Here is a 13,486-nt window from a genome sequence, read left to right as displayed (position 1 = left end):
ATTTCAACAATCTAAATCCATTATTCACGTGTTGTTTGCAATTGATAATTTTTCAGTCAAATTTAACTTTTACGACTCATTTTTCAAAATTGAAATTCTTATATCAAATTTGTTTTTGTTTGTTTTTCAGACTGAATTCAATCTGAACTGCCTGCAATTCAGAACATGCAATATTCATAGTTGATCCATTGACTGCTATTCAAGCGGGAACTATTTGAAGAGGGAAAGTTCATGTGCATTTTTGATGGATTGTGCATGTCTTCCCCTACTCTATATGGATAGAGAGCTTGTTTGAAGGTCAGTGATTCTCTTCAGTCAGTCTTCCCTTACACACTCCTTTTTGGGGGGAAGAATATCTCCAGTCTTCACTCCATATTTTCAAGTGCTTCTAGGATGACTAGGTTGGATGACCTTGAATCTTTGTGGAGATGAATCTCTTTGAGATTCTCTTTTCTCCTTTCTCCAGGAACTCTGTCATGAAGAAAGACAACGACCTTATCCTGTCAGGTTTTCATGTAAAATATCCACTTCCCCTGATCCAACCTTTTCAGGTATTTGAGGTTTTGTGTTTTCAGTCTGTTGAACTACATTTACCTTAAACTTTAATACTAACACTGTCCATGATTTTGTTCCTCCTTTTAGGGACAAGTTAATATGTTTCATGCTGTTTATACATTATTTGTTTTCACTGATCTCATATTATATCCTTCATTTTCATATGGAAGTGGATCGATATTTAAACATTTGGTGCATTTATGTGTGTGTCTTTGTGTTAGCATGTAGGGACAAGGGGTTGGACAGGGGTTGAGTGGATCTTGAGAGCTGGCAGGTGCATTATTGCAGCAGGCTCTGCCTAGCTTGACATGTGTGTGTTCCTAATCTCCTAGTGATATGACAAAGCTGTGTGGGAGCCCGGGCTGGATCTCTTCTGTCTGTTGTCACACACACACACACACACACACACACACACACACACACACACACACACACACACACACACACACACACACACACACACACACACACACACACACACACACACACACACACACACACACACACACACACACACACACACACACACACACACACACACACAACCCCCTCTCCCCTTCCCTTTTGTCCAACACACACACACAAATGTATTCCCCTCTTGACCTCTCAAGAATCCACCACTCCACTATCTATTGGCACCTCCTGACTATACTGTAGGTGTGTACTTAAATGTGTTATGAGAGCTTTGTAAAACCATCAATACTTGCATCTATTTGTGTTGTCACTCTGTTGGCACATGCCTATAGTGTATTTATTCATGCACACAGAAATACTCGTGTACACTAGCAGCGAACAAGAGCAGGGCCTGAGCATAAGTGTGAGTGTATTTCAGGCTTGTTTACCTCCTGTTAGCCAGCGAGGGGAATATTGATGTAAAATAAATAGTGAAGTTGTTGTTGTTGAAGAAAAAAGATTTTCTTTTTGTAAAGCTATTTTATTTATTTTTTACCCTGATTTTTATATTCGGTATCCGCTTGGACACTAAAATACACTGAGGGGAGAATTTTGTGGCTGCAATCTTTTGAGTCCATTTGTTTTATAGGGTCTTAGGTTTAGTGCTCATAACAAAACATATTCTGGTTGAGCTTCCAAACATTGCCTATAGATATTTCATTGTTGTCCATCTCCATATTTGTCTGAATTAGGTATTATTATACCTTCTGCTACAGCTGTTTTCTGAATGACCTGATTCCCCAGGAATCAAACCAGGGGTGTTGTGTTCACATGTTCCGCTCCTTAGACCCCTACACTACGACTATCTTCTTTTTTATCTGGATTTCAAAGATCTAGCAAGACTAAATCCATACAAAGAGGGCTGAAAATGACTACCATTTGTCCGATGATAGAAGACCACACACACACACATGATTTGACTTAAAGACATGAACAGATTACATGTGCATGGGTGTGTTTTAATATGTTTCACTTCACAAGGAGCTGCGGCACAAACCATAACACAGGATGAGGGCATATTCTTGCGGGAACTGAGCCAGTGCATCTGACCATGTTGACATTTTACACACAGACAACAGACGGAAAGGGGGGTGGGGGGGTAGTTTGCAGCCCTGCATTCAGTCACATTGTCACAGTGGAAGGTGTAAATGGGGTTGAATACAAAAAGCACTTCATGAGCAGCATTTATTAGATTTTAGAAATGTACAAATTAAAGGTCCCATGAAATGGCCATTTCTACTGATCATAATTCCATTGTTGAGGTCTACTAGAATAGATTTGCATTGTTCAATGTTCCAAACTCACATTGGTTTCTCATACAGCATCTCTGTATAGTATGTGTATTCACTTTCTGTCCTAAACGGCTTGTTGGAGCTCTCCAACGAGGCGTTCTGGGGCAGCATAGACAGGTCTTTTCTGTGTTAGAGTTGTACTCCCTACAGGGTGTACTTTGAGGGTTTGTGACTTTGCAGACCGTTTACATGCATAAAAAGCTACATAACACACAAGGGGACGGGTAATAACCGGAAAAGCATGTCATGGGACCTTTAACATCAACTGAATCAGATAAATTGATTTAGACTACTATGATAAAATGATGTAAATGTGATATTGAGACTGGCATGATTATACCGTCTGCTTGGTTTTCCCCCCACATGCGTCATCAAAAGCAGATTCTTCTCCCGTTTGTTTTTTCAGTTTGCTCCTCAGCCTCCTCCGGCCTCGCCCCAGAGATCCTAATGCATCATTTGAGGCTCACACAATTCACTGCTTCCCAAGCCACTGGCTCCTACCCGCCTGATAGAGGCATTTTTCGCCACTTAGAATCATGCGCTGTGTGTCCGATCCCTTCCTCCTTAATATGTCCTTTATTACCATCAGGCATTTATGCCTGTTTTTTCTACTTCAGTGACCACTGAGCACCGGCTTCATTAAAACTAATTGAATCGGAAACATGTCTGCCTGAGGACACATTAACTCTTTCTATAAAGGAAATTTCCGATTTCATATTGTCAATAAGGTCAAAGGACTGAGCCGTGTGTTCAATACTGATACATGCTATACCCATAAAGCTCAACTGTAGGGCCCTTTAACTCAGGGTGTGCTATCTATCAGCACTGAATACATTCCAACTCTTGTGGTGTCTGGATATTTAATGATAATTTGCAAAAATCACTTTTTTCTCTAAATCTATAGTTTTCTGCAGAAACATTAAACCCCTTCTCTAACATATTGTCCTGTCAATTTCATTGCATTATTAATTTCTGTTGGTTAACATTATTGAGTCTTGGTACAAGCATTGCATTAACGGTTTTAAGTTGACCACACTTGAAACAATAATTTGATAGCATCAGTCAGAAATCAATGTGCAATAACAGAGCATAAACAGCTGTTTAATATGAAGTAAATATTTATGAGTGATCTGACTAGGCATCAAGTCCAGTCAATCTTCTTTGAAAGGATCTGTGCAAATGATTAACCTCATTTTACTGGTGCTGTCTGGGCTGGTAATGGCCATTAGAGCTAAGAAGGAGCGAGGCCTTTGATTTTTGGCTCCTCATCATTCACAGCTTGTCGCATCCCTTCATCCTTCATACATGGCTGCTGAATTGATTGTCTGTTTAGTCCTATGAATGATAAAGCTGCTCTGGGCCACAGGCAGAGAGGGACAGACACGGCTCACTTCCATCTATATGCAAGGTGGATTTCTTTTCCTGCCTCGCCACTTGGAAATCAGCTTTTTGCATTATTTATTGGACAATCATCAGCATTTCAATATGGTAAATCAAATAGTCACAGTACTATAACTATAGGCAGTCGTATCCAAAGGGCCATTATTCAACTCATTATTCATTCATTTTGTTTAGAGCTATAGTCGGAAGGACTCATGAGATTCATAAGTTGTGTAATCAACATGTTTTACTGCGCGCTTGCACAACAGCTTCCATGGACAGAGGGAAAGGTAACATGAAAGGAAGTGATTCTGAGTGTAGGCTGGATGAAGAGTAGCAGAATTATTGAAAAGTGGTACATAACCAACGACTTCTGACGAGACAGGTGGAATATAACCTTGGTGGCGAATAGCAACATGAAAACCAGTGTGCTGACATATTGAAAAAGTCTGATGAGTGGTTTAAATCACTTTCATTTGACAGAAAGTCAAGTCATAAAGAGCATGTTATGGCATTTTAGTCATACAGCCATATAGGTGGATCTATTTCAAAGCTTGCTCACAAGTTTAACTAATTCTTCCCATCTCAAATTAACGTATAATGCCACTCTCAAAAAATCTAAAGAAAGCTAACACTTACTCTACTATGTGCTTAACTTTGTCCAAGCCAGAGAAAGTTACATGTGGTCTCAGAAATTCACACAGTAGAGACCATCATGACTGCGTGTCATTTTGCACAAAGCTTTGTAGAATTTATATTTGTGAATCCTTTATCATGATTCTACCAACATGTGTTTCACTGACTGCGGCAAATCTAGTTCCAGTAGCAATTACTGCAACAGTGAGTTTTCCTCATTGTATGTCTGTCTAACAAGTTTGCATGTAGTGCAAGGGTGAAAGGTCAAGTACTCCCCGACCACAGGGATCAGATTAGGCCAAATTCTAGCTTATTTTAGCCTCCGAACATAGTTATTCACACATAAATCCTCCAGACCAAATGTAAACACCCGGCTAACAAGTGAACCTTTTCACAAAATGACATATTAGAGTGTAAAGAAAGTATATTTGTTGTTGTGGAATAGCTCCCGACGTAACGAACCTATCGCTACATCACATTAAATGCACAGAGGACCACACGTGAACCTGTCAAATTGCATCACAGAATTAGAGGAAAGTGCAGCTGTGCGTGCAACATAATCCAGGATCGTCACAGTGTGCACCGTGCCTGTGTGTGGTAGCATCTATTAGTGCTACTGTTAATGTGAAGCAGCGTTCTCACTAGCTGGGACTCAGTCTTGTTATTTCCCTCTCACTTTTTGTGAGTGCTTAGCAACAGGCTCTGTACTCTGGAAGATGCCCCCTTCACCTGCTGGATTTGGTTTGTTGTTTTCTGTCTGGCTACTGAGGACAAGAAAGAACAACTGGAGAAGGATTTCTTCTCTTTCTTCAAGCCATACTTGTACTGACACGATCATGTAACATTCGCTGATGTCGAGTGCAGGGAGGGAATTAAGTCATAGGCTCTAAATGAATTTAGACTAAAAGTCCTCCAGCATGTACAAACACTGACAGAAGTATTGGCTTGTGTCATGTTCTACTGTGTTGAAATAGACATGTTTAAAAACCACACTGTACTTTGACTCAATAGAGAGAACTTGTGACATTGTAATGCACCCTTTCAACAGATCTGCTAAATGTCAGCAAACTGGATCTGAATGTAATCCCAATTTGCCTTGGAATTAGCACTTTAAAGTGACGATCTAATTATTTTGACAATTTATTGCCTGCTGCTAATATCTCTCAAAATAAGCTGTTCCCTTCATCTTGATCATGTGATAAATGTGGAATCGCTGAGGATACGTCCCAGACATGCCTCATAGCTTGGCGTCACTTCTCTATGCTGATAGTCTAAAGGAAAGGCTTTGTGACAGCACCACTGCTTCTGTTCGTGCAGTCCATGCCGCTTTACATACATTTCTTAACGACTTTTGATTCGGCAGTTACACAAAACTAGACGCACATTTAATGCGCAGCAACATCAAAAAAGTGTGATTTGAACCCGTATAACGGTGATCGCCCGTATAAGGGTGATCGGCTAACTTTTTGTGTGACCTAAATGAAATCAGAGCCTCGGAGCCGGAATCCCCGAGGGTTTTGGAGAGGTTGGTGTTACCAGGTTTACCATTAAACAAAAAAGACTTGGATACTTTGCCAATAAATAAAAAAGACTTTAAACACTTAAAAAGGTGTCCGTGTGTTGCATCATCTTATATTTTGTGTTCACGTAGAAAGCAAAATTACCCAGCTGCTGTGACGCACAAAGTTGTGTTACCTGTGCCCAACAGGATTTCACAATAAACGTGTTATTATTTCATTAACGCTGTGTAATATCAGGATAAAGGTATTCGTCCTTTTGTTGTGGAAAATATAGTTCTAGTTTTAGTTTTGGTCGGACTCGTCGGTGGGGTAAAACAACTCTAAAATATAGGCTACATTATAAAAGTGAAGGCAAATAAAGTAATATACAAGGAATGCCTGTCTAAAAATATATCCTTAAACTTTTTTTGCGTAAACTTTCGTACTTGCAGAGAGCAAAGGGGAACAGACTGAATCATGGAATTCAATCTTATAAAATGTGTTCGCTGAAAATATTACTTTATTTAGGATTCAACCGAAAGATCAAGACGTCTATATTTATTCCGTTGTAGGTTATTAATTTGTCAAATGCAATAAGACATTAGAGAATAAAACGAGGGTTTAACAGCATGTGATTTGTTTTTGAAAGCGTATTTAAATTGTAGTTATGCATGCGAGATACATTTTAAGCTACCCAAATTAGAAGTGCATTAAAATCTAAGTTTGATGACTAAAATATTCGCTAAGATTATATTTAAATATAACGATTAGGAGGCTAAAATAATAAATATGCGACAATTTGGTCAAAACTAAAAAGGGAATATAAACTCAAGATGAAACATGCATGCAAACTATTTGCGACAAGATTTAACTTTGTTTACTTAAATACACAATTTTCACATTCAGTTAAAGTAAGATGTTAACATAAATAACCTGTTAAACTGCTGATCGCAACACTGCTTACAACGAATATTACAAAAATACGCTTGAACTCCAAAACGAGAGTCTCTCTCTCTCCTTCTGAACAAACTCCTCCCGATCAGTGATTTCTTAATTTAAAGAATATGTTATTTGCAGAGAAAAATATTTAGCAAAGAATTGATTTAAAAGTTTTATTTGTAAACATTAAATATGTCTTTATCTCTAACGTGTTTTTAATTCGTCACCAAATGCGTTACAGAAGTTGTAAGTACATCATGATGCCATAAATGTGGGCCTATATCACACACTCATGAACCTCTGGATATAAGATGAGAGCTTCTCATTTGCAAAGCGTGTTAAATCATAACCACCTAGACGGTTATAAGACATAAAACATAGACAACGTGCTCAGCTTGAACTTGGATGGTTTGAAATCGTTTAAATTGCACCATGCTTAGTGTAGCTCTTGGCAACAGAAATAATAAATATATAGAAACGTTTATATTCAACAGCAACAATACTTACAGCACATACAAACAAGGAATGTCTGACAGTTTTACAAACACCATGGGTCCCTCATTTTCTATACAGATGAAATATGTTTCCATATATGCGTCATACATAAAAGGAGTGCCATTACTACGAATCTGTATCAAATCTAGCAGACTACATAGTGTCCGGTATATATTATAGACATCACCTCAGCAAGTGCCTATAAAAAAAGAAAACTAGAACATGCGTTGTCTTTTCTGGATACTTTTTGGGATCCTGTCAGAAACACATAGGCACGAGTCAGAAAAGAAACTTAAATTGAATGTTTTCATTATAACAAACTTTGTACACGTTATAAACCGATGCATTGGAGGCATCACATATTCTATCATAATATACAGTGTGTTTGTGTGTATGGATATGAATGTTCATATATATATATAAATGCAATATATTACATATGAGTAAATCAGTTGAGCCGATGTTAAATAAATAAACAGGTGTAAAACCAGAATAACTTTTTGACAATTTGTCCACAGAGAAATTCCGCGTCATGATTCATTCGTTTGACAATAACACAAATAAAAGGCCTACACAGCAATGACACTCGGTCTAATTCTCTTGTTATTATTCTTTTTTTTTCATGGATCCTTAATCATAATAGGGCATTTTGTTCTATTAGCCTGCGGAGCTTGCAAATATTCAGAAATAATAACGTTAAAAATCTGACTCACAAACAGTCTTTTGGAAGTTCTTTGAGGTCTCATAATCGAGTCAGACTCAGAAAGGTAGGGTGTCGAGGAAAAGTTTGTCAATTATTGCTGGCGGAGGGACTAGATCTTCTAGTTTTAGGTAAAAGATACGCTGCAGACCTTGGGTACATAGTGTGCGCAGTTCAGGGAGCTTTCCCAAGAGTTTTGACAAGTAGTTGGGACGATTCAATCCACCTCCATTGAACGTCACTTGGTCTTTTAGGCAGTTGACTATCTTGTTTTGGAGATCTTCGACTCTCTTGGGTTCCTTTAGCCCGTGTCGCTCTAAAATAAAGAAGAAGAGAAAAAAAAGGGACACGGTTACATTATTTTCGATGCTTTAACTGTTTCCGTTTTGCATGCATTGTATAACAGAGGCGGAGTTTCCAAAGGAGCAGCCGGCTTTACGCACCTGTTACCATGGCCAGAGCTGCGATGCAGGAAAAAGCTGAGATGTCTATGTTCATGCTCTGCAAGTTGGAAGAAAAGTCCACGATAGCATCCACCCACTCTCCAAATCCGCGGACGCACTGCAGCCTGTGTAACACCACTCCATTACAAAAAATAAGTTTGCCTTCCACTGGGTTGGACCTGCAATTAATAAGAAAATTCCATTAATTACGTTCTGCAATAAATGGGAATTTAAGAGCCATCTCATTATTGGGCAGCTAATAAAACCATAAGCAATGAAGCTTGAAGGAGGAGCTGATGATTATCTAAAACCAGGATTGTTTTGTTTAATAATTACACGGCTTACCTGTACGCGAGCCGCAGGACAAAAAGTTCAAGGAAGGCGGATTCAAAGAGGAGATCTTGATCTTGCTTCGGTAGATCAGAAAAGCCGGGGATCTTCTCCGCCCAGCTCCGGATGATCTCCATGGAGCCCGTCAGGAGATCGTAGAACTGCTGGATGTGCTGAGTGTTGTCTCCAGTCATTTGGTAGTCAGGGTTAGCTTGGAACTGGAATTTAATTTAAACAGCGTCTTAATGAGATCCTTTAAAATATATAATCCGTGAAATTGCAAATGCCAATTTCTAAGAGGGAGAGGGTGCTTTTTCACTATTAAATTCATGTCTTCTTTTTATTAAGTTCTCTATTTCAATGCAATTTACTTAGGAGAATATATGCCACGTTAAAATCCTGACAGAGTTAGGGGTTCAGCGATGTATTACAGCAAACTTTAAAAGCAGTTAATTATTACCTAAAAGCAGGACTACATTTAAATCTGTCCTGCTCTTTTTTCACCCGGAAAATAGTTGTCAAGCTTTTTTTTTAAAGGTGTATGTGTTTTATTTCTGGGAGTGAGGAACTTCACTTACTCTGGAGTAGTCCAAAGCAGACATCGAGGGGTTGGAGTCCACATGGGCCCTAACAAGTGCGCTTATGAGGCTCACCGGCGGCGAAGGTGGGGAGGGCTCCTGTGGACTTTTGGGTTTGGAAGGTAGGCGTCCTCTCCGACCTTTGAGATTAGCCGTTCGGACAACTTAATTGGAAGGAAAACAAATTACGTTAAAGTGATTAATTTGCACTTCTATGGTTGTGTGTAATTATACTTTAATGTATTTTAAATAACAATATAACACTATATTACGCGCATGTTTCCCAAGTGCATCAGTGGGGAAATATAAATAACTCATCCAAAATAATGTAATGAATGGCCTAAACATACCTTCTTTCACCATTCCGACGACCATGCACTTCTGGAAACGGCAGAACTGGCAACGATTTCTCCGGCGTTTGTCAACAGGACAGTTTTTATTTGCTAAACACACGTATTTAGCATTTTTCTGAACGGTGCGCTGGAGAAAAAGGAAACATAATGTCAGTCTACAGGCCTTTTCCCACAGCTATATAACATGTAGAACATGGACTGTGGATTGCTGAGCAAGTGATATAATATAAAAATGAAAAGATTGAAGCGATACAATATCTGTCTCATCTCCTGTTTGGGACTGCGGTGCATGAACCAACAAGAGGGAATAGACCGACAGCAAATACACATTCGTGGTCTTTCATATTTCACCTATTCCTTTGAGATCAACTGTCTGGGTAGATATGTTTTTCATATAAAGTTATTTTACGCACGCACTTTAAAGTTGGTGCTTGATAATATTTACTGTGGATCGCACTGAAAATGTTATTCCAATTATATTTGTAGGTTGTTTCATTCTGTTTAAAAAAAGTGAGCTTGTTATTACTCACTGGCGCCTTGTATAATTAGCAGCACACAGCACATCTTTTATGTAATAACAGTAACAATGATTCATGGTCGCTGTCATGTCACCCACCTTAAAAAATCCTTTGCAGCCCTCGCAGGTTCTCACTCCATAATGTTGGCAGGCTGCGTTGTCCCCACATACCGCACACAGACCCTCGTTTGACGGAGATCCTCGGGACGGGGGCGATGGCACTTGGCTGTCCATCAGCTGGTGCCCGTGGCCGAGCTGCAGGGAGTGAGGGAAAGCAAGACCAGCCTGTTTCCGGAGGGCGCTGGGCACCCCGAAGCCCTGACCGTCAAGGCCGCGGTGCACGCCCGAGTTGTCGTGGTTCATGGAGACGTGCAGCGGCCCGTCGAACCGCATCTGACAGCTGGAAACAGGAGTGCCAGGCGGGGACTGCTTGAAGGAGAAGAGCGAGAGCCTCGACACCGGATTCTTGCGCTGGTCCATCATGTGAGACGTGGCCGCGACATAGTTCTGGTGGAAACTTTGGAGGGAGCCAGGGTCCTCCCACATGTGATTATGCTGAACCTGGAAGTTTGGTGTACTCGGGGCATGGGGAGAGGATGGCTTGAAGTACATAGGCCCAGAGTGAGCCATCATTTCCTCCGACTGAGGGGGCAGGTGGCCCTGCTGATGGTAGCTGTGCATCTGGACGTCCTCCACCTTGATAGAGGACTGATCAGAGTGGGGCATCTGATACAGACAGGGTGGTTTGACGTCGTAACTCGTAGTATAGTTGTCCATGAATGTACTGAAACTTGGGAGAGACGTAGTAGCTGTGATTTCAGTATTGGTCAAGTCCATGCTAAACTTAACAAACTCGGGTGTTAAGAAGTCGCAGCTGTATTCTCCTGCGGGGTGGTAGCTGTAGCTCTGGGAAGCAGGACTAGCTCCTTGAGGTGATGATCCATACTGAGCCTGGACGCAGGGCATGGCTGCAAACCAAAACCGTAGAAACACATAAGAATGTCTCAAATCAGTGTTTAAACCGTGAAGAAAAAAGTTTAAAGTCTATTATATTTATTCTCTTTTCATCTTAGCCACAAAAATACAATTGTATAGTGCTTTAATTTAGGAAGTCATTTCATAATATAATGGACATTAAACAATAATACAGCTGTATTTGTAAATAATTGTCAATATCCTACCTCAAGTCTTCTGACAGTTTTTCGGTGACACTTGAAATGGGTACTGTCAGGAGTTGTATGGGTGTCAGGATTCAAGAAAGCGTATCTGTTCTGGATCTTCCCCTAATAAAACACATCACCTTGACATTTACTGGAATGTAAAATACAACAAACACCTAAAAATGAACACGAGATGCCAGATAAAGTCATGTTTAACATTATGCGCAGTTTCAAACTACGCACATAAAATGTCATAAAACACTTTAAATGTATACTGACAAAATACCTTCATTTAGAAACTAAACCGTATAAATCGTAAATGTTCTTTTCTTCATGTAAAGCGTGCGGTGTTGCATGATATGCAAACCAACTTCGCGCACTTGACACGAGTGAAAACTTGTAAAGAAAAACCATCTCGGGAAATATCAGCAACACCCAGAGATGTGCACAGTCAGACTCAGTTTCTATATTTTAATTTAACAGTGAAAAAATGACTAAAAAGGCTTAAAAGATTCAGAGAAGGCAGTGAAAGTAAAGCGCAGACACAGATTATGTTGCAAATAAAGAGATGAATAAATTCTTACCTTTTTCACATCAGGATTGTTGCTTTCAATCCATGCGATAAGCATGCAGGGGGTATTCATCAATTTCTGTAAAAGCTCCAAATCATGAGCAGCGCTACCCAACAATGCCAGGCGGACAAACCGTGTGACTCCGAGCACTGACAGCGACACAAGCTTCGACTACCCAGTCTGGCCAATGTGGCTTTGTTTATGTGAGCTCTGGATACGGTGGTTTACCCACGTGTTTCACAGCGCGACGTCATCTGCATCGACATGGACATGGACCAATCCGCTGGGGAACTCTCTCAAGCCCCAATTTTTCTGGCGAGGATGTTTGTCTTGTGGTATGTGTTCTATGTTGCTTCCCACATGGACATTAGCAGAGATGTAGAGGGTACCCTTCTGTATTCAGACATACATTGTGTTTGCAGAGGAGTTAAGTCACGCTTGTTTTAAGCTGACATTAATCTATGTACTATGGTTTTATGTCTTTATCAAATGTCTGCAAAGTAAATTAGTCAGTTTATGATGAGCTAGTTTCTGAACATATGAAAACGTTTCAGTGTGTATCATTCTTCATTATATCAACACACAATACTTATATTGTTTGTAAGGGGAGACTATTCATTTAACATCACACTTGTTACAATAAAGATACACTTCTAAGTTGCAACAGGCCAAAATGTAAAAGTGCATTTTTATATCCAATTATTAAATCAGATTATTGTCAGAAAAATCCCTATTTACAGTACTTGAGTTTATTCACTGCCTGATATTGTAAAATTGAGATGAGTGTACATTGGCACATCTAGGCACAGTTATGTCACAATGTGGCTGATATGCCAGACTCACTACACTTGTATGAAATAGGCCTAATGAAGCGAGGGTCAATATTATTCTTCGTTATCTTCTGACAGGATTTCTGTATTTCAATTGTGTTCCAAATTTAGACCTCAGATGGGGTGGGGTTTGTGGGGTGGGCTGCCTATTCATAGTGCTGGTATAGTGCATGTGAGCTGCTGAGGAGGGGGGGATAATTAGTGGGCCTGTAGCCAGTTGTCATGGGGGAACCAATTTGGTCCCCAGAGAGGGAAACGTGATAGGAGCTGGCAGAATGGAGAGTGACGCAGAAAAACGCTCAAGTTGACGCAGTGGCCAAAATAATCTTTTGGCTTTATTGTTCTGCAGCGATGGAATAACTGATCTCAGTACAATCTTACACCAACACCTTGTTGCCAATCAAGCTGGCCTACATTTTCTACATGCATATTGGCCTGGGCAGAAAGCTAAGGTGGGTGTAACAAGATGTGTAAAAATGTGTGTAACAGTAGCCAGCGTCAAACAGCAGGCAGCATCGTGTGTTATTTCTATAGTGGATTGATCTTCATTATATGAGCCACAGAACAACATCAGTCTGAGAGCAGTTTTTGGTGTGCCCGGTGCTCACTCAGTGCACACAAGGACAGAGTCTGCAAGGAGGGGGAGGAGAGGGGGAGATCATTGTATATCATGGTTACACTCACCTCTAGAGGACACTATTGTTCACCAGCCATACATCAACCAGCTCCTGTTTCTTACAATTAACCTTTTAAT

At 40.1% G+C, this 13,486-nt stretch overlaps 1 protein-coding gene across 1 annotated transcript; it reads right to left on the bottom strand.

Moving 5' to 3' along the window:
* Positions 1-6,972: 6,972 nt before the first annotated feature.
* Positions 6,973-12,075, bottom strand: nr4a2a (nuclear receptor subfamily 4, group A, member 2a). The gene is made up of 8 exons (XM_079666633.1): positions 11,915-12,075; positions 11,352-11,453; positions 10,270-11,138; positions 9,651-9,780; positions 9,301-9,464; positions 8,738-8,940; positions 8,393-8,571; positions 6,973-8,265 (listed from the first exon to the last, which is right to left on the bottom strand). The coding sequence occupies exons 3-8, from the start codon at positions 11,134-11,136 to the stop codon at positions 8,009-8,011; spliced, it is 1,800 nt and encodes a 599-aa protein (XP_079522759.1). The 5' UTR covers positions 11,137-11,138; positions 11,352-11,453; positions 11,915-12,075; the 3' UTR covers positions 6,973-8,008.
* Between the last annotated feature and the right edge of the window lie 1,411 nt (positions 12,076-13,486).

This window comes from Notothenia rossii (assembly GCF_949606895.1).
Source record: "Notothenia rossii genome assembly, chromosome: 2".
Lineage (NCBI taxonomy): Eukaryota > Metazoa > Chordata > Actinopteri > Perciformes > Nototheniidae > Notothenia > Notothenia rossii.
Note: the sequence above shows the minus strand (reverse complement) of the source record. Positions and strands in the feature narration are given on the sequence as shown.

What these genes read in the sequence shown, in the direction of transcription:
- nr4a2a (XM_079666633.1), bottom strand. Translation starts at nt 11,136, where the DNA reads ATGCCCTGCGTCCAGGCTCAGTATGGATCATCACCTCAAGGAGCTAGT. An exon ending in GCTGCAAAGGATTTTTTAAG is followed by an intron (nt 9,781 to 10,269) that starts GTGGGTGACATG and finishes CTTTTTCTCCAG; the next exon opens with CGCACCGTTCAGAAAAATGC. An exon ending in GTCCTGCGGCTCGCGTACAG is followed by an intron (nt 8,572 to 8,737) that starts GTAAGCCGTGTA and finishes TATTAATTGCAG; the next exon opens with GTCCAACCCAGTGGAAGGCA.